This window comes from Salmo salar, chromosome ssa01 (assembly GCF_905237065.1).
Source record: "Salmo salar chromosome ssa01, Ssal_v3.1, whole genome shotgun sequence".
NCBI lineage: Eukaryota > Metazoa > Chordata > Actinopteri > Salmoniformes > Salmonidae > Salmo > Salmo salar.
Window position 1 is genome coordinate 131,913,770 of NC_059442.1, and position 17,952 is coordinate 131,931,721.

Below are 17,952 nucleotides of genomic sequence, written 5' to 3' on the forward strand. Positions count from 1 at the left end.
AATCAAATTACAGCTAGGCTAACCTTTGGGCTGTCGGCTCAAATTTTTAGGCAAAGAATATTTTTTCTTCAATCTCCATTGTCCTTCTTGTGAACTATTAATGGGTCTTAACAGTTGGTGAAAAGTTATCCTCTTATCTACAGGATAAATAGGTGAGGAGTCGTGAGGAGAGAAAACGAGGTTAACCTGAAGAGACTACTCTCGGGTTTCAGTAAAAGACCCTTTATAAACTGCTGAAGTAAATACACACAGGTAAGATGCAAACCCTGAGAATGGAGCTAGCTACTGTACAGGTGTTCTATCCTTCTGCTCCAGTGCTGCCATTGCCCCGCCCTGCTAGGATGTGCGTGTCAGCACAAGGAATATTATTAATGCGTCAGGTGAAACCTGCTGCCTCTGGGTGTTGCCAATAGGAAGTCGCGTCCATAATCCCTTCCTCCAGGAACTTTGACCTGTCTGTTTATCGGAAAAAGAGAGCGCTAATTACACCTGCTCTAAAGACAGAAGCAAGGAGAAACGTTTAGGTGTTAGGGGGGAAAATGCTGAGAATGTCAGCTAGCATGATCATGAGGCAGGCAGGTGGAATAAAGGTTTTCCTGGAGTGCTTTGTTGTACAAAGGACATGACACGACACATTTTCCTAAGCAACAGACTAGCTTCAGAGAATTATCAAGAGATATGCTTGATGATGCAAAAGATGTGGTGTTAAAAACATGTCACCCTTTTCAGTAGCTTTCGACCACAAAACTAAATGCTAATAACCTTGGGCCCTATTCAAACCTGAGTGGACTTGACATGGACTTAAAACAATGTTAAGTCTACTTACAGTATCTCAAGTCAGAATCGGGCCCTTTTAGAATAGCCTACATAGGACATTGAAGCTATATGCAACTAGTATCTCCCTGACAAACATTTATGGGCTGGCAAGCGACTCTACTGTGAAACTTCTGAGTAATGTTACAGTTACAAGCCCTATGAGGGACAATATATCCCCAGGGAGAGGAACACACATACCAAACACACAGACACACACCTGGCTTTAAGCTCAATTCCCTGAAGAACCAAGGTTGTTGTTTACAAGCTTCTCTATGTGCTGTACTCCTGAGAATCACAGCAACTTCCTGCTTCATGGTACAATCTTCTTCCTCTGTTTTGTGCCTTACATTTTTACAGTTAACTTCCCTTCAGCTACGATACAGTAGGACCGAAAACACGGACCCTCTTACATACAGTAGGACCGAAACACGGACCCTCTTACATACAGTAGCCAAGCGTATACTTTAGGAGTTTAGGACACTGGGGTCTAGGGTAAAGAAATGTCTGTTTGGGCGTGTATGGAAAAAAACTTTTAGAATAGCCTGCAAGATAACTTATGTTGGCGCTGAAAGTGGCTCACTGACAGCACCCTATTACCTGTTTATGAAAGGAAAGTACTGCACTGGCATGTCTAATAAACAATGTATGGAGTAGAAATACAGCATCATCTAATACCTTTTGACATCTTGCAATGGAGATGTTTAACATTAGCTGACTGCTGTCTGATAGGCTAATTGACATAATTTGAGTCAATTGGAGGTGTACCTGTGGATGTATTTCAAGGCCTACCTTCAAACTCAGTGCCTCTTTGCTTGACATCATGGGAAAATCAAAAGAAATCAGCCGAGACCTCAATCCTATAGAAAATTTGTGGGCATAACTGAAGAAGCGTGTGCGAGCAAGGAGGCCTACAAACCTGACTCAGTTACACCAGCTCTGTCAGGAGGAATGGGCCAAAATTCACCCAACTTATTGTGGGAAGCTTTATTACTATTATTCTGACATTTCACATTCTTAAAATAAAGTGGTGATCCTAACTGACCTAAGACAGGGAATCTTTACAAGGATTAAATGTCAGGAATTGTGAAAAACTGAGTTTAAATGTTTTTGGCTACGGTGTATGTAAACTTCCGACTTCAACTGTTGGCATTTGTCGTGGATTTGGGAATCCACTGAAAACTCTGAACAGAGGGGAGGTTTAGGCTAAATTCACTCTAAGGCACCCCCTAGCCCAAACTGTAGGGGGCTAGTGGCAACTCCAAATAATCCCACTCTAGAAGGCCCACTGCTTGACTAAACACAAAGAAACAACATTCCACCAGCAGACCAAACACCCAATCAGAGGGTAGGCCTAATCACTATAGGTCTGCAATGACATCACAACATCTACAGGTTATGCACATAATGCAAGGTAGATAGTAGATAGATTCAGCATGTGTCGTCTGTGTTTTGACCACAACATAGTAAGCTAAAAAGAATCTGTGTGCCAGCTGGTACAGCCGTTGATCACAAAACAGATGGAATCGTTGGATTAGTCTTTATTCTGGATTACTGGGCTTCATGTTGGGGGGGGGCTGCAGAGAGTGTGAGTGGGATGGACCAGGAAGATAACAGCTTATTAACTGAGGAGTGCAATTTGAGGACTGTTACTGTACTGCAATCCAGTATCAAAACTAAATTTAAAAGCTAAATGGATTCCTAATCAGAAGACTTTGAACTGGCCCAGCGAGACAGAATTATGACATGAAGAATCGTCTTATACAATATAATTCACAGACAGGGTAGGATATTTCATAGAGATGTCACACAATGCAAGGTAAAAGGTCATGGATGAAAGCACCGAGCAGGAATGACTAGAGAGGAGAAATACTCAGATAACAATGCCTACGGGTGTGTCTTTAGTGTTTTACAATGTCACCGTCCTATTTCTACTAACTATACACAAAGGAAAACATTAAGAAAAGGTTTGACATCTGTCAGACTAAGTTAATTATTCACAGGACAAAGTTTGACTGGTCTGTCTCTGAGTAAACAAATGAGAGAGGGGGAAGTAACTAGTAAATAAATAGAACAATATGTTTGGACAGAGAACTGTAACAGCCATTCACTCAACAAGTCAAAAGTTGAGTAAAGGGAACACCGAAACTAAATCCAAGAGTTCTAAAGTAAACAACAATGCAGCCATTTTTGTCATTTCTGCAGAGGAATGTGAAACTAGATTTGGAGTCGTGGAGGATTAGTGACAAATAATGTGTGTAACCTGATTCTGTTCTCTATCCAATAACACCTGCAATGTATGACTCTACACTTCAAAAGACATCTCTTTCTCAATAGTTTGGCTAGGTTTCTTCTAGTCCAATTATGGACTAAAGTAGCCTAACGATACTTCTTATAGTCCAAGGACCTTAAATGTTCTGTTTAAAGGTGAATTGGCTCTGGCAGCCAAAACAGCCAAATACTCACATCAAAATAATTTCACAAATGCAAAACACACTAACTGTACACTGTTTTAACACAGTTGCAGCCGACAGTATTAATCAGTGAACACACGTTTGTGGCGTCTGTCTTCCGTTTGCACACAGGTGTTCAGAGACGCAGATAGCTAATTAGCACAGGTAGTCTACTCTGTCTTACGTCTGTTTTCCATAAACAAGCACTGTAACATGGAAATATGGCCGTGTGGGAACCCTAACCCTATAAAAAAAAAAAGGTATGAAGTAATTGAACACATTGGGGTTTTTTTTACAATTATTCTCGCTGATATGAAAGACATGTTCCTTATGTTTCCAAAACTGTGCTGCAAGCGATGAGTGTTAATGTTTAGAGCGAGCGTCAGGGCTCTTAAAAAACTCCCCCGGCCAGAAGAGACTATCGTCACTAGGCGCTGAAGGCAGTTAGTGTCTTTCATTGGGCTAGGTTTCTTCCTGAACTGAGTCATTCCAGTGGCGTACACAAATCTTCAAGGTTAATCAACACATAGGCCTACACCACAAGAAACTAGAATATTTGATAACAATTGGAACAAAATACAAAGTATAAATTCAAAGTACTAATTTTACACAACAATCTATGTCAGAGAGTAGGCCAGTAACCCATCAATTGTCTGTAATGTGTGTAATTGTGTCAGCTCAAGTTATTGTTGCATGTTCATTCAACTGTGGGCCCCTAGTATTGGCCCCCCAAAATGTTTCACATAACCCTACCCAAGGTATAACAAAACAACCACATTTTTCCATATCTCTAAAGGTCTCCTATATATGAAAAGGATGGTTGTATACAAATATTTTATATCAAAAGTGGTTAAATTGATAGATGTTGTGACATCCCCTTAAGTCAAACAGTGCAGAATAATGCCTGGCTGTAGGGGGGGGCGACGACACATAAGCTCATGTAACCCAATACTGCAAACTCTGATAATGCTAGAATTTGGAATAGAAGGAGACAATTATCTGTCCTACATACCGAAACAAACAACATTAGCATATGTTAAAGCATCTTGTAAATGTAGACCTGTAAACACAGATACAGTAGATGGAAATTTCAACTACTGATTCGAACCAGGTACTGTAGTGACGCCTCTTGCACTGAGATGCTGTGCCTTAGACCGCTGCGCCACATAGACTATGACTAAGAAGCGTTGGTTGAGGGACATAGCACAGCTCCACACACATATACATTTAAAGACGATACCTGGGATTTGATGGACAGTAAAAGGGTTTCTGAGGAGGTGGAGCACACTAAGCATGACGCACAAAGACCACTCTCATAGTCAATCCCCAGCCACCATAAACGATCACATACAGCAGGTTTTACCAGCCTAAGGTTCCTCATTTGCCATAAATGACACATGTCCTTATAGGGATGTTGGGATTTCCCAGACCAAAGCATGAGTCACCTCAGCATAAAAGGTTATTCTTCACAAGTGAGTCCAGTTCAGGTATCACATGACTTGGCCAGCCATGGTTGGTAGCCAAATACAGTAGGTACATATGAGAACAATGCACGCCAGCAATTTCCATATGGCATTTTTGCTGTTGAATGGCGTCCTGACATGTGGCAGTCCAGTTCCATGGTGTGTCTGTCTCTAGTAACTACCTGAGGGAAGGACTGATGGTGGATTGGGCCTATCAAGGACAGTTCTGGGAGATCCAGGATGGCATGTGAAGGCCCAATAAGTTTATGGCATTTCTTGTCAATGAGTGTCAGGTTGTGATTGGTTCATTGTAGTGAACACCTGCCTTATGAGCTTGTTTATGTGGGGTTGCATCCTCCCCATACACCATAACTGTCACCAGGTCAAGATATACGGCAACTCCAAGGCAGATAGCCAAGATGGTGGACATGAAAGTCTGGAAGAAGCAATGTGCCAGCTCAACCCAAACAGGATAAGAGTGCACCAGAACATCCCAATAAACATCAGAAATGCAGTGAGCCAGCAAAAGGTCATGTTAGAGTCAGGCAGACATATTAGATTAGCAATGAATCAAAGCTCACTTCTAAATGATAAGGAGGTGACTTAAGAGCCCAATCCTGGAGGTGCAAGTTATACCACAGTGGAGGTAAATTGTAGAGCTCGGGAGACAGTGTCAGAGTCCAGGGTTAGATTATCTTTCCTGTTGTTGGAGCCTCCCAGTTGCCTCATTGATCCCTCAGAGGCTTGTGACTTGGAATAAATACTTGGTGTTGCCATGCCAAGCAGTCTGCTGCCTTTTTATATATCCAGGCAAGGTGTTTGAGTGTATATGGTGGGCATATTGAATTCCTAACATAGTTGAAGTACACAAATTGTCTTGAGTACAGATCATAAGTACAGTACACAAATCAGACATTTCTCATTTAAAATGAGTACAAATACAGGTCATTAAACCACCATTTAACTGTAAGGTGGCAGCCATATTGGATTTTGGATGCCATATTGGATTTGGAGTCAAATCTAGGGGGGGCCTCTAATGTAATTGCAAGAGTTGGGGCTAAACAGAGGAGCCTTTGGCTGGAAGAATACATGACCGTTTTTAGTGTCTGAGCCCACTTGCCTTAGAGCTGATTACAGAAGCCACAACATTACAATAAAAAATGTAACTATGCATTTCTGTCAAGCAGGACCAAGTGAAGTTAAACTATTAATTATTATGATGATGAATGTTATATTTTTATGCTAGGTCTATATTTCCAAAAGGAAATAAGATATGCTAATGTGGTTTGTTTGTGTATGTAGGGCATTCAATTGACTACTTGTATTCCACATTTTGGGTTGAGTTTATGTGGCCCAGCCCCCAAATCCATCAGCCAAGCATTATTCTGCACTGTTTGAGTTAAGGAGGTGTGTCACAATATCTATCAATTTAAACACTTCTCCAGTAAAATATTTTTATACAACCATCCATTTCATATATGAGAGACCTTCGAGATATGGAAAAACATGGTTGTGCTTTGTTATACCTCGGGTAGGGGTATATCAAAAACTAAAGCCCTTTTTGAGGATTGGGAACAAGCCTGTGTTACTGCATAAAGCATGTTCCCACCAGAAATAGAATACTCAATCAATCCATGATTAAAAACACCTCTTTTGACCCTCTTCACAAAGCAGCTTCAGTATAATTTGTTTGCAATTATCTATCCCATGTTCAAAACTCACTGTCGCCTGGGAGATACTGTACAATCAGATTATGAATGCATTGACTCACTTTCCTTTAATAAAATAATAAGTTATTTTATCTTAATTAAGACCAGTCAGTATTGAACATTTGTGATTTTACTATTATGGACACAACTAGGTCCAGCAGTAGCCCACAAGGCTAGAAGACAACAGTAAACTACAACCGAACACCGATACCAGACCGAAACTAAACTTGTGCACCTGTCAAACAAGCTGCAATGACATCCGAGCAAGCAGAACTGGGATGGCTGGCGCTCGAGTTCTTCCTGGACACTTGTCACTACACCTGCATTAAAATACATGACACCCAAGCAGGAAACTGGCTACAATGGCGAATTCTACAATTACACCCTCTATAGATGTGGTGGCCCAAGAGGTTCCCACAATAATTATGCGACAAGAAATGGACCTGGACAGGAGAAAGAAGTGTATATAAAAAAATCAATTACTGTACAAATCACTCACCTTTGAATATAACTCGTTTACGGACATGGTCCAACACTATCAACGAAACCTGAAAAGTAACTGCAGCGTTTTATAAATGACAATATCTCATGATTGTTGATAATCCCGTAAAGTTTTTTAATCTAATTAGAAGTTTAATTCGTCGTCATATTCCCGAGTGTCGTCGTCCAGAGTTGAGTTAAATATGTTAGCCACTTCCGACCCCTTTCCTGGTCACGAACGGCAGGTGTCTTCACGTGGATGAGTTTCGTAACAACTCAGTTTTGCTTGATCCCCCTTATATTACTCAATAATGAAAAACGAATGACGACTGGATATGGGTAGCCAGACCCCGTAGGTTATAAGCGCAAATACATAAACTATAAATAGTTTATCAATAGCTTCCCTTTAGATCCTCCCCGTCGTATCCATGGATTCAGTCATGTTGACTGGCAATGGCTCAGGCTGTACCGCAAGAGACCCCATCTGGCTCATCAGCGCACTACAATTTATTCCACACTAAATTAGAACGAACATTAACAGTGGGGATACCATGGTGGACTGTGGAGGGGTTGATCCAATTATGGGTTTAGGTCATAATGTTAAGTTGAAAACGTCTAATATAGGCCTATATGTATGGCTATTATATGATTTATCTTGACACATTTTGGGAATCTTAATGAAATTAACGCAACTTTTTGCTCCACCCCACAAAATCATTCTGAATAGCAAAGGTATGGATAATCAATGACTATGATTTTCTGAACTCAGTGGACCTAGTATCTTAGTTCAAGGCAAGCATTAACACGTCAGAGTGTTATCTTTGATTGTAGTAGTACAATCTGTGACAGGAACTAGGCTGGTACTTGAAGCCTATAAAAATGTCATGCTTAAATTTGAAGTTTTATGTCCATGACAGCTGCAAGGTTACAATATTTGGGGAAATTAGACTTTATAAAACACAGCATAATTTATACATCCTGTTCCACATTTCGTCCCACTATGATCAACAATGTCACAAAATACAACATGCACTGTAGGTCTACAGCAGTAGTATGTTACCTTGCAGTAAAGTTCATAGTCAATCTTCCCCTCTTGTTTCTTCATTATGGTGTTATGTTCCTTCACTTGCCTTTTCATTATGGCGTTATAGTCCTTAGATACTGTATGTAGTAGAAGATTCTGCTAATCTATTCAGAGGTAGCTGTGATTATTCCATGTTCCAGATCATACTGTTCTCAAGACATTATTGTCAGTAGGCTATTTAAGCCTTCGCCTTAGCAGAAGGCAGGCTTGAAAGAAGAAAAAGAATCCATTCCAATATCATGCCATGACTACACTCCCAAACCACTCCTTCTGCAGGTATGGGGTGTTGATTGACTTCAACTACCAGGCTACTACTACCATGGAATCTGAAAAGTATGCAGGCACAGTCAAAATACATTCCACCCATTACAATCGTTAAGCTCACTGGTCACCATAGCAGCACCCACTCGTAGCACGCGCCTTAGCAGGTATATCTCACTGGTCACCCCCAAAGCCAATTCCTCCTTTGGTCACCTTTCCTTCCAGTTCTCTGCTGCCAATGACTGTAACGAACTGCAAAAACCTCTGAAGCTGGAGACTCATATCTCCCTCACTAGCTTTAAGCACCAGCTGTCAGAGCATCTCACAGATCACTGCACCTGTACATAGCCCATCTGTAAACAGCCCATCTATCTACCTCATCCCCATACTGTATTTATTTATTTATCTTGCTTCTTTGCACCCCAGTATCTCAACTTGCACATTCATCTTCTGCACATCTACCATTCCAGTGTTTAATTGCTATATTGTAATTACTTCGCCACCATGGCCTATTTATTGCCTTAACTCCCTTATCTTACCTCATTTGCACTCACTGTACATAGACTTTTTGTTTTCTTCTGTATTATTGACTGTATGTTTTGTTTATTCCATGTGTAACTCTGTGTTGTTGTATGTGTCGAATTGCTATGCTTTATCTTGGCCAGGTCGCAGTTGCAAATGAGAACTTGTTCTCAACTAGCCTACCTGGTTAAATAAAGGTGAAATAAAAATTAAAATAAATAAATAAAGAGAACAGAGATCACAGATGGAACAGGTATCAAGGAAAATGACTAGTAATGTGCTATTTGCTCATTTAGTTTCCAAATGTCAATCCATGCCTTGTACAAGAATACACAATTATTTTTCAACATTCTACAATTTGTACTGTATTTTTATATATTTGTACTACGAGCTCACAGAACAAGGCTCCGGGCAGCCGAGCGGAAATGGAGGAAAACTCGCCTCCCTGCGGACCTGGCATCCTTTCACTCACTCCTCTCTACATTCTCCTCTTCTGTCTCTGCTGCTAAAGCCACTTTCTACCACTCTAAATTCCAAGCATCTGCCTCTAACCCTAGGAAGCTCTTTGCTACCTTCTCCTCCCTCCTGAATCCTCCTCCCCCTCCCCCCCCCTCCTCCCTCTCTGCGGATGACTTCGTCAACCATTTTGAAAAGAAGGTTGACGATATCCGATCCTCGTTTGCTAAGTCAAACGACACCGCTGGTCCTGCTCACACTGCCCTACCCTGTGCTTTGACCTCTTTCTCCCCTCTCTCTCCAGATGAAATCTCGCGTCTTGTGACGGCCGGCCGCCCAACAACCTGCCCACTTGACCCTATCCCCTCCTCTCTTCTCCAGACCATTTCCGGAGACCTTCTCCCCTTCCTCACCTCGCTCATCAACTCATCCTTGACCGCTGGCTACGTCCCTTCCGTCTTCAAGAGAGCGAGAGTTGCACCCCTTCTGAAAAAAACCTACACTCGATCCCTCCGATGTCAACAACTACAGACCAGTATCCCTTCTTTCTTTTCTCTCCAAAACTCTTGAACGTGCCGTCCTTGGCCAGCTCTCCTGCTATCTCTCTCAGAATGACCTTCTTGATCCTAATCAGTCAGGTTTCAAGACTGGGCATTCAACTGAGACTGCTCTTCTCTGTGTCACGGAGGCTCTCCGCACTGCTAAAGCTAACTCTCTCTCCTCTGCTCTCATCCTTCTAGACCTATCTGCTGCCTTTGATACTGTGAACCATCAGATCCTCCTCTCCACCCTCTCCGAGTTGGGCATCTCCGGCGCGGCCCACGCTTGGATTGCGTCCTACCTGACAGGTCGCTCCTACCAGGTGGCGTGGCGAGAATCTGTCTCCGCACCATGCGCTCTCACCACTGGTGTCCCCCAGGGCTCTGTTCTAGGCCCTCTCCTATTCTCGCTATACACCAAGTCACTTGGCTCTGTCATATCCTCACATGGTCTCTCCTATCATTGCTATGCAGACGACACACAATTAATCTTCTCCTTTCCCCCTTCTGATAACCAGGCGGCGAATCGCATCTCTGCATGTCTGGCAGACATATCAGTGTGGATGACGGATCACCAGCTCAAGCTGAACCTCGGCAAGACGGAGCTGCTCTTCCTCCCGGGGAAGGACTGCCCGTTCCATGATCTCGCCATCACGGTTGACAACTCCCTTGTGTCCTCCTCCCAGAGTGCTAAGAACCTTGGCGTGATCCTGGACAACACCCTGTCGTTCTCCACTAACATCAAGGCGGTGACCCGATCCTGTAGGTTCATGCTCTACAACATTCGCAGAGTACGACCCTGCCTCACACAGGAAGCGTCGCAGATCCTAATCCAGGCACTTGTCATCTCCCGTCTGGATTACTGCAACTCGCTGTTGGCTGGGCTCCCTGCCTGTGCCATTAAACCCCTACAACTCATCCAGAACGCCGCAGCCCGTCTGGTGTTCAACCTTCCCAAGTTCTCTCACGTCACCCCGCTCCTCCGCTCTCTCCACTGGCTTCCAGTTGAAGCTCGCATCCGCTACAAGACCATGGTGATTGCCTACGGAGCTGTGAAGGGAACGGCACCTCCATACCTTCAGGCTCTGATCAGGCCCTACACCCAAACAAGGGCACTGCGTTCATCCTCCACTGGCCTGCTGGCCCCCCTACCTCTGAGGAAGCACAGTTCCCGCTCAGCCCAGTCAAAACTGTTCGCTGCTCTGGCACCCCAATGGTGGAACAAGCTCCCTCACGACGCCAGGACAGCGGAGTCAATCACCACCTTCCGGAGACACCTGAAACCCCACCTCTTTAAGGAATACCTAGGATAGGATAAAGTAATCCTTCTAACCCCCCCCCTTAAAAGATTTAGATGCACTATTGTAAAGTGGTTGTTCCACTGGATATCATAAGGTGAATGCACCATTTTGTAAGTCGCTCTGGATAAGAGCGTCTGCTAAATGACTTAAATGTAATGTAATGTAATGTACTGTATACATTCTACTGAAGGTCACATTGAACTACAGTAGTATTGATAACTAGCACTGATAAGTAAAAGGGTTTGTAAGGTAAAGAGTTTGTGTTATTATGAAATGGGCCTAAAACAGTTGGTTACAAAGAGGATAGACATTACTCAGTTAGTGCTTGTGTAATATTTTCCACAGCAATCCGTTTGGAGAGTTGTGTATGCCTCATTCCACAGCAGGTGGTCCTAACGTTGGGGCTAACACCATGGGTTGCTTTGGGAAATGACACTGAGATAATAGGACTCAATGCTTTGACATGCCACTAACAACCTGTTCTGGTAACTCAGTCAGACTAACCACTGAATTCCTATCACCTGCCCAACTACCTACAGGTATGTGGCATGTGATGAGTCTAAGCATAATAGACTTAATGGCAGTATGGCACTAAAATCCAGTTAGTCGAGTTGGGTGATACAATAAGCTTTATGCCCAATTCTTATTTTTGCATGATGCATTATCTTAAATGTCACACACACACACACACACACACACACAACAAGATAGTTTTTCTTGTATCTTTCTCTGCCTTCCCTTGCTGTAACTATATCCAGAGAAAGCAACTTATGCTCATGACACATAATGTATTTCAGACTTTATCCCTGTATTAGCCAACAACGTTATGTTTGCCATCACGTGAGATTACATTACAGTGCAATGAAATCCAGAAAGACACTGCTTTCTTCATGTGTATGCAGGCAGGCCTCCGCCTCCACAGTAATATTATTCAATTGAAAATCGACTTGTCCTTAAATTAGGTACATTTAATGTACCAACAATGTGCTCAAAAAGAGTTCCTGAAATTGAACTGAAAAAATACATTTTCAGCGCTACCTACTGAACAAAATATGAACAGCTTTGTTCCTGGTGAAATCCTCCATCAATGTATGCAATATAGCACTCTGCCAAGGAGCAAAATGGAAACCTTTTCTGAACTCAAAAATATGATTAAACTTATTTTATTTGTATTTAATATCCATTAGCCATTTTCGGAGAAACTTGGGACAGCTAATTTCCGATTTGTCTTAAGAGGATTACACATAAAGCACTTGCCGGAGATGTATGTTTGTGAGGTAAGACAGGGTTAGGCGTGTGGGTGTATGATTTTTAGAGATGAGCTTTTGTGTACGTTGTCTGAATTACGAAAGTATGTGTTCCCTGCCGAGCCAGGCCATAAATGCATTTGCTTTACTTCACATGCTAGGTTACTCCAAGCTAAACTGTGCCTGTGGGTTAGTGGAAGAGGTTCTCCTGAAGGGGTGGACAGCCCTGGTGTGTGAGGTAGGCCTGGAGAGGATCTCCTGCATCTTCCTGTTGTACTGCTCCTGGTAGACCAGGCCTTGCTGGTGCTCCTGCTCTGTCTGAGATCTCCCTTCATCATGCAACTGCTGCTGGTACATCATCTGGGCCAGCAGGTCTGCCTGGAACTCCTGACAGCCCTGTCTCAGACTGGGAGAGGAAAGCACAGATATGTATTCATTGTGAAGACTTCTGCTGTGTGTGAAAAAAGGGTACAATTATTGTGTATTTCTGTGAGAGGACGTATGTCAGAATCTTTGATCACACTATGCAGACCGAGTTTTCTCTCTCTCATCCAGCAGTTTGTTCTCCTGTATGGTTTTGTTTAGCTCGTCTCTCTCCTCAGTCAGCTGAGCCTGTTTCTGCTTGTTCAAATCCACTAAAGAAGAAGCACAAATACACAAGCACACACACCATGAGACCACATCCCATTTAAAAGATGACTTGTGATATAAACAAGTCATTGTATACTGTAAATCAACTGCACTGTCACAGAGGACCTGCCCAAATGACAGATCTGCTTCCCTCTCTTCCGCTTTCTTACATTTCTCCTGGATCTGCAGGCGGCGTGTGTCCATCACATCCTTCATCAGCCTATCCCTGGCTTGTTTCTCTTTGTGACACTGCTCTGCCCTCCGGGCCCAGGTCTGCTTTAGCTCTGCCTCGATCAGCTGCTCTGTCTCCACCTCCTGTCTCTTCTGCTCCTCAAGCTGATCGGCCAGGTACTGCTGGTACCTATTCTGCTCCTCTCGCAGCTCAAGCTGTGAAACACATACACACACACACACTCAGTCACTTATCCTCTGCCTCTTTTAGTTTCATAAGATTTCTTTGTGTGCCAAATAGAGTGACAATGTGGTAATTTAACATGCTAATACAACTCCACTTTCCCACCTTCCTCGTGACCTTGCCCTGTTTCTCATCTCTCTCCCCCATCAGCAGATGCTCGAGCATGCTCATGTCCAGGGCCAGCTCGTCCTGCTGCTCCCTGGCCTGGCGCTTCATCTTCAGCCTCAGAGAGTGGTCGAGCAGCCTGCGCCGGCTCTCCTGACCCTGGAGCTTCTGACGGCGCTCTCTCTGCTCCTCCAGACGCAGCATCTCTCTCTGCTCCCTCTGGGAAAAACAGAGAGGGCTCAATTAGTGATCACAAAGCAGAAACCCACACAGACACAGAGAGAAACATCTCAGTTACAGGCTGAATTCGTCTACCAGTAGCAGGGCCTCTTCCTCTTTGAGCTGCTTGGCCTGTTCTCTCTGCTGCTCGGCAGCCTCCATCTGAACACGCAGGTAGGCCAGCTGCTGCAAGTTACTCTGGCGTTGCTTCTGCGCATGCTGACCCTCCCGCTCCTCCTTGGCTCGCCGGTCGCTCTCCCACAGCTGAGCAAAGAGCTGCTCCTCCTCCTCTTTCTGACGCTGCGTCACCTGCCGTGTACATAGCTGCGCAGCACGCTCTGTGCAAATTTCGTCCTGCCTGCGTCGAGTCTGTTCAGCCCGGAGCTCCTCACTCTGCTCTCTGAAATTGGTCCATTTAAAAATCTATTTGTATAGAGGTTTGAACACACACATAGAAAAGAAAGCTGCAACATTGTCTTGTAGAAACTCCCTTTAGGTGTTCTCTCTACCTGAATAGCTGTTCAAGCTTGTCTTCAACCACACTTAGCCTTTCACTCTCCCTCCTCTCTCGCAGTAACTTGGCTCTCTCTCGCATCTTGGCTTGTCTCTCAAGCACTGTCTCCTTCTTGGTCTCCATTTCTCTCAGCAGTTCCTTCTCCTCTGCCTCCAACATATCATGCAGTCTAAGGGAGACAGGGGTGATAGACAGACATGGAGCAATTGAAATACCTCTATTAAAAAAATATGATCAGCTGTTATGGGAACTCAACCAAAAGATTTGTCACAGACCTCTCCCTCCTCTCATTGATGGTCATCTGATACTGCCCAATGGCATCTTTGACCCGTCTCTCAATGGTTCCCAACACAATGCGCCGGTCAGAGTTCTTCTCCCAGCGCGTCTTAAGGTCACAGGTGTTCTGGTACTTGGTGAACTCCAACACCTTGTCCCGGGCCTCCTCCTGTTTCCTTCTCTCCAGGATGAGGTAGTCTGGAGGCCTGGATGATGGGAACCTCGCCCTCTGGAAAATGTTGGTGAGGGTTTAGTAATTATGTTTATTTACATTTACATTTAAGTCATTTAGCAGACGCTCTTATCCAGAGCGACTTACAAATTGGTGCATTCACCTTATGATATCCAGTTGAACAACCACTTTACAATAGTGCATCTAAATCTTTTAAGGGGGGGGGGGGGGTTAGAAGGATTACTTTATCCTATCCTAGGTATTCCTTAAAGAGGTGGGGTTTCAGGTGTCTCCGGAAGGTGGTGATTGACTCCTCTGTCCTGGCGTCGTGAGGGAGCTTGTTCCACCATTGGGGTGCCAGAGCAGCGAACAGTTTTGACTGGGCTGAGCGGGAACTGTGCTTCCTCAGAGGTAGGGGGGCCAGCAGGCCAGAGGTGGATGAACGCAGTGCCCTTGTTTGGGTGTAGGGCCTGATCAGAGCTGATCAGAGTTTATGGGAGGCAGCAGTTTCTCCTGACCAAGTGACCTGGCCAAGGAAAACTCCAGGACCCACTGTAGTTATTTGCTTTAACTAAAACATTGTACAGAACCGTCACACGGGAATCTATCTGGCTACAGTACAACTAGGGGTCAGTTTTCCTACCTAGGTCAACTGGGGTCAGGAAAAACCATTTCAAAAATAATTGCTAGATATGCTTACTCTCTAATTTTACAAAACAATACGTTTGTTTAGCTATGTACAACATGTAGCTATGCGTATTAACTAGCTAACGTTAGCTTGCGGTAGGTTTCTTACTAGGTAGGATACTAACGTTAACTAGCCACAGAGTTTGTATTGAACTTACCACAGCCACTGAATGAGGTGTTGGTCCCGTAAACTCGCGACATTGTGGTTTATTTCTAGTCTGACTGGCCAACATACTTGGATACAAAACAAGCTTCTTCCCAGCCAGATAGTTCTATTTGTCCTGCATCCCATCAAGTTTCCCAACTGTTTCACACGGACCTTGAAAAGGAGTCTCTCCGGCGATTTTGTTGACGGAACTAGTAAACTGTTACCATGACAACTACAAAACATGCTGCAGGAGTTGATCACTGGAGCTGTGTTCGAATACCCATACTAACATACGGTATACTACATACCTAATGAGTATATACTATTAGCTAATTTTGGTATACTGTAAACGGAACAGTATCCTTTCAGTTGAGCGTACTAGATCTTCGCCGGTCTACCGGAAGTTGATGCTGTTGCTATGCAACCTCTTGCTAGCTAGTTAGCATAACAAATTACTAGTTAGACATTTTACGACTTCGGGTGTGATCTTAAATTCAACCTGGAGTGCCAGAGTCCGCTCGTAAATTCAGAGCGTTGTCATTGTCCGTTTGTAAATTCAGAGCGTTTCGCTCTCGGAGCGCACACTGGATGCTCGGGCCGAGGAGTAGGATTTGAGCGTTCTGACCATACAACGGCATTCAAGCACCATGCTAACGTTGGCTAGCTACTTCCAGACACAAATGAGAGTGACCACTCTGACCATTTTACTCGCCCTAGCAGAGCTGGTTAGGCAGTTTTTATGTTGTCCAGAGCGTTGGTGGCAACAATTTAATTACGCTTTTTTGTCGACCACATTCAAACGCTGTTGAGCGCTAGTAAATGCATTATTCTGCGCTCTGGACTGGTACACAGTCGGAGTAGATAGCCAGAGCGAATTTACGAAAGCACCCAACGTCCATTGAGAACTCACAACGATAATACAATTTAGCTAAGAAGGGAATAATTAAGTCAATAAACGTTGGGTAGTTAGCCTATAGTTAATATACTGGCAATGTTGATGTATAAGTAGCCAACTAACGTTAGGTAGGTAACATACAGGTGTTGTGCCGAAAATCTCGCCCTGACAGAATCCCCCTTCGAATTTCCTTAATTTTGTGGCTGGAGTCAAATACCTTCTATAGAACAAACTTCACGCCAGGATAGGCATCCGAAAATAATGAATGTATGTGTGTTATATTAAACATAGATAACGGAATAACATATTAGCAATCGATAAACATTTCATTACTATGGCTGATTTATTATCCTTAGACTTTCAAAAATACTAGTCGAATAAGACATGGGAGAGATGACGAATTTTGGCAAAGATATGTATTTATAGACTACAAAATCAGTTGCAGATTTAGGTATGGGCGACAATGGCGCCATACAAGCTAGAACCCCCACATTCACTTGAAACAAATAACCAAACCGAAAACTGCAGACAAAAATGCTTTCTGCTACTAAGATCAGTTAAATGTAGGCTAAACTGACAACGGAGTGAAGAGCAGAAATCTCAAGTTCTAGCAAGCAAGTCGCAGCAATGAAGAACGATTTTCGGCACAACACCTATTCATTTTTTTGTTTTGTTTTTTTGTATTTTTTTTTTGTATTTTTTTTTTATTTTTTTAAAAGTTTGCACAAATCTTTATTTAACTTGCTGTAAATAACAGTAACATGCAAAACATAAACATAACATAACATAACAGCCAGAGGGAATCCAAAGAAATTAGAGAGAGAAAAAAAAAAACTATTATATCAAATCAAATACAGACATATATCGAATACATTTTTTTGACATATTGTTTTGTATACGTTTTAAAGATTCTACGTACTGTTCCAAATCAGATAAAAAATTTAAGAAAAGGGGCTTTTTCTTCATAAATTTTGATTTATGGATAAAAGATTTTCCTAATAAAATAAAGATATTTATGACATACTCACGTTCAATTGTGGAATCAGTGTAGTAAAATAATATGTCAAACTTAGTAATATCAATGGTTGTATGCAATTTGCGGCTAAGATATAGTTTTACATCAGTCCAAAACACTTCACTATATAAACAATTACAGAATAAGTGTTCAATAGATTCAGTTTCTAGTTCACAAAAACTGCATTCACTGGTAACGTCAAATATATATTTAGAAATCAAGCTATTACACGGATAGCATCTATGGATTATCTTAAAGGAGATCTCCTTTACTTTATTGGTCACCATAAATCTGTGTGGAGTGAGCCAAGCACGGCGCCAGTTTACATCAAACGATGAAGCCCAACAAAATATCGCAGAGGGAATAGACTTCCTGTAGAAAATATCCCTTATTAAACGATTGTTGAATTTCGTATCTAGTAGACCAATGCCATTCACCTGAATATCGCTTACAATCGGAGATATTCCAAAATATGCATTATTCTGAAGTAAAGTTTTTATCCCACTAGGTATAGCTTTAATAACAGTGTCATATTCCTTGCTTGAAAC

The 17,952-nt window shown here is 42.9% G+C and overlaps 2 protein-coding genes across 4 annotated transcripts in view; both read right to left on the reverse strand.

Moving 5' to 3' along the window:
* The window catches only part of myo5b (myosin VB), an 82,869-nt gene extending 74,664 nt beyond the window's left edge, over positions 1 to 8,205 (reverse strand). The window contains exon 1 of one of the 3 annotated variants that reach the window (XM_045689449.1): positions 7,979 to 8,205. In XM_045689449.1, coding sequence (XP_045545405.1) covers positions 7,979 to 8,056 — 78 coding nt within the window. In that variant the 5' untranslated portion in view covers positions 8,057 to 8,205. Of the gene's footprint in view, positions 1 to 6,937; positions 7,399 to 7,978 lie in introns of those variants that run through there. The other 2 variants (XM_014129638.2, XM_014129645.2) reach the window with 2 other exon arrangements.
* A 3,663-nt stretch (positions 8,206 to 11,868) lies between these two features.
* cfap53 (cilia and flagella associated protein 53) lies at positions 11,869 to 16,208 on the reverse strand. Its single transcript, XM_014129655.2, has 8 exons — positions 15,505 to 16,208; positions 14,487 to 14,716; positions 14,207 to 14,380; positions 13,794 to 14,097; positions 13,479 to 13,697; positions 13,129 to 13,345; positions 12,861 to 12,963; positions 11,869 to 12,734 (listed from the first exon to the last, which is right to left on the reverse strand). The coding sequence occupies exons 1-8, from the start codon at positions 15,577 to 15,579 to the stop codon at positions 12,491 to 12,493; spliced, it is 1,566 nt and encodes a 521-aa protein (XP_013985130.1). The 5' UTR covers positions 15,580 to 16,208; the 3' UTR covers positions 11,869 to 12,490.
* Between the last annotated feature and the right edge of the window lie 1,744 nt (positions 16,209 to 17,952).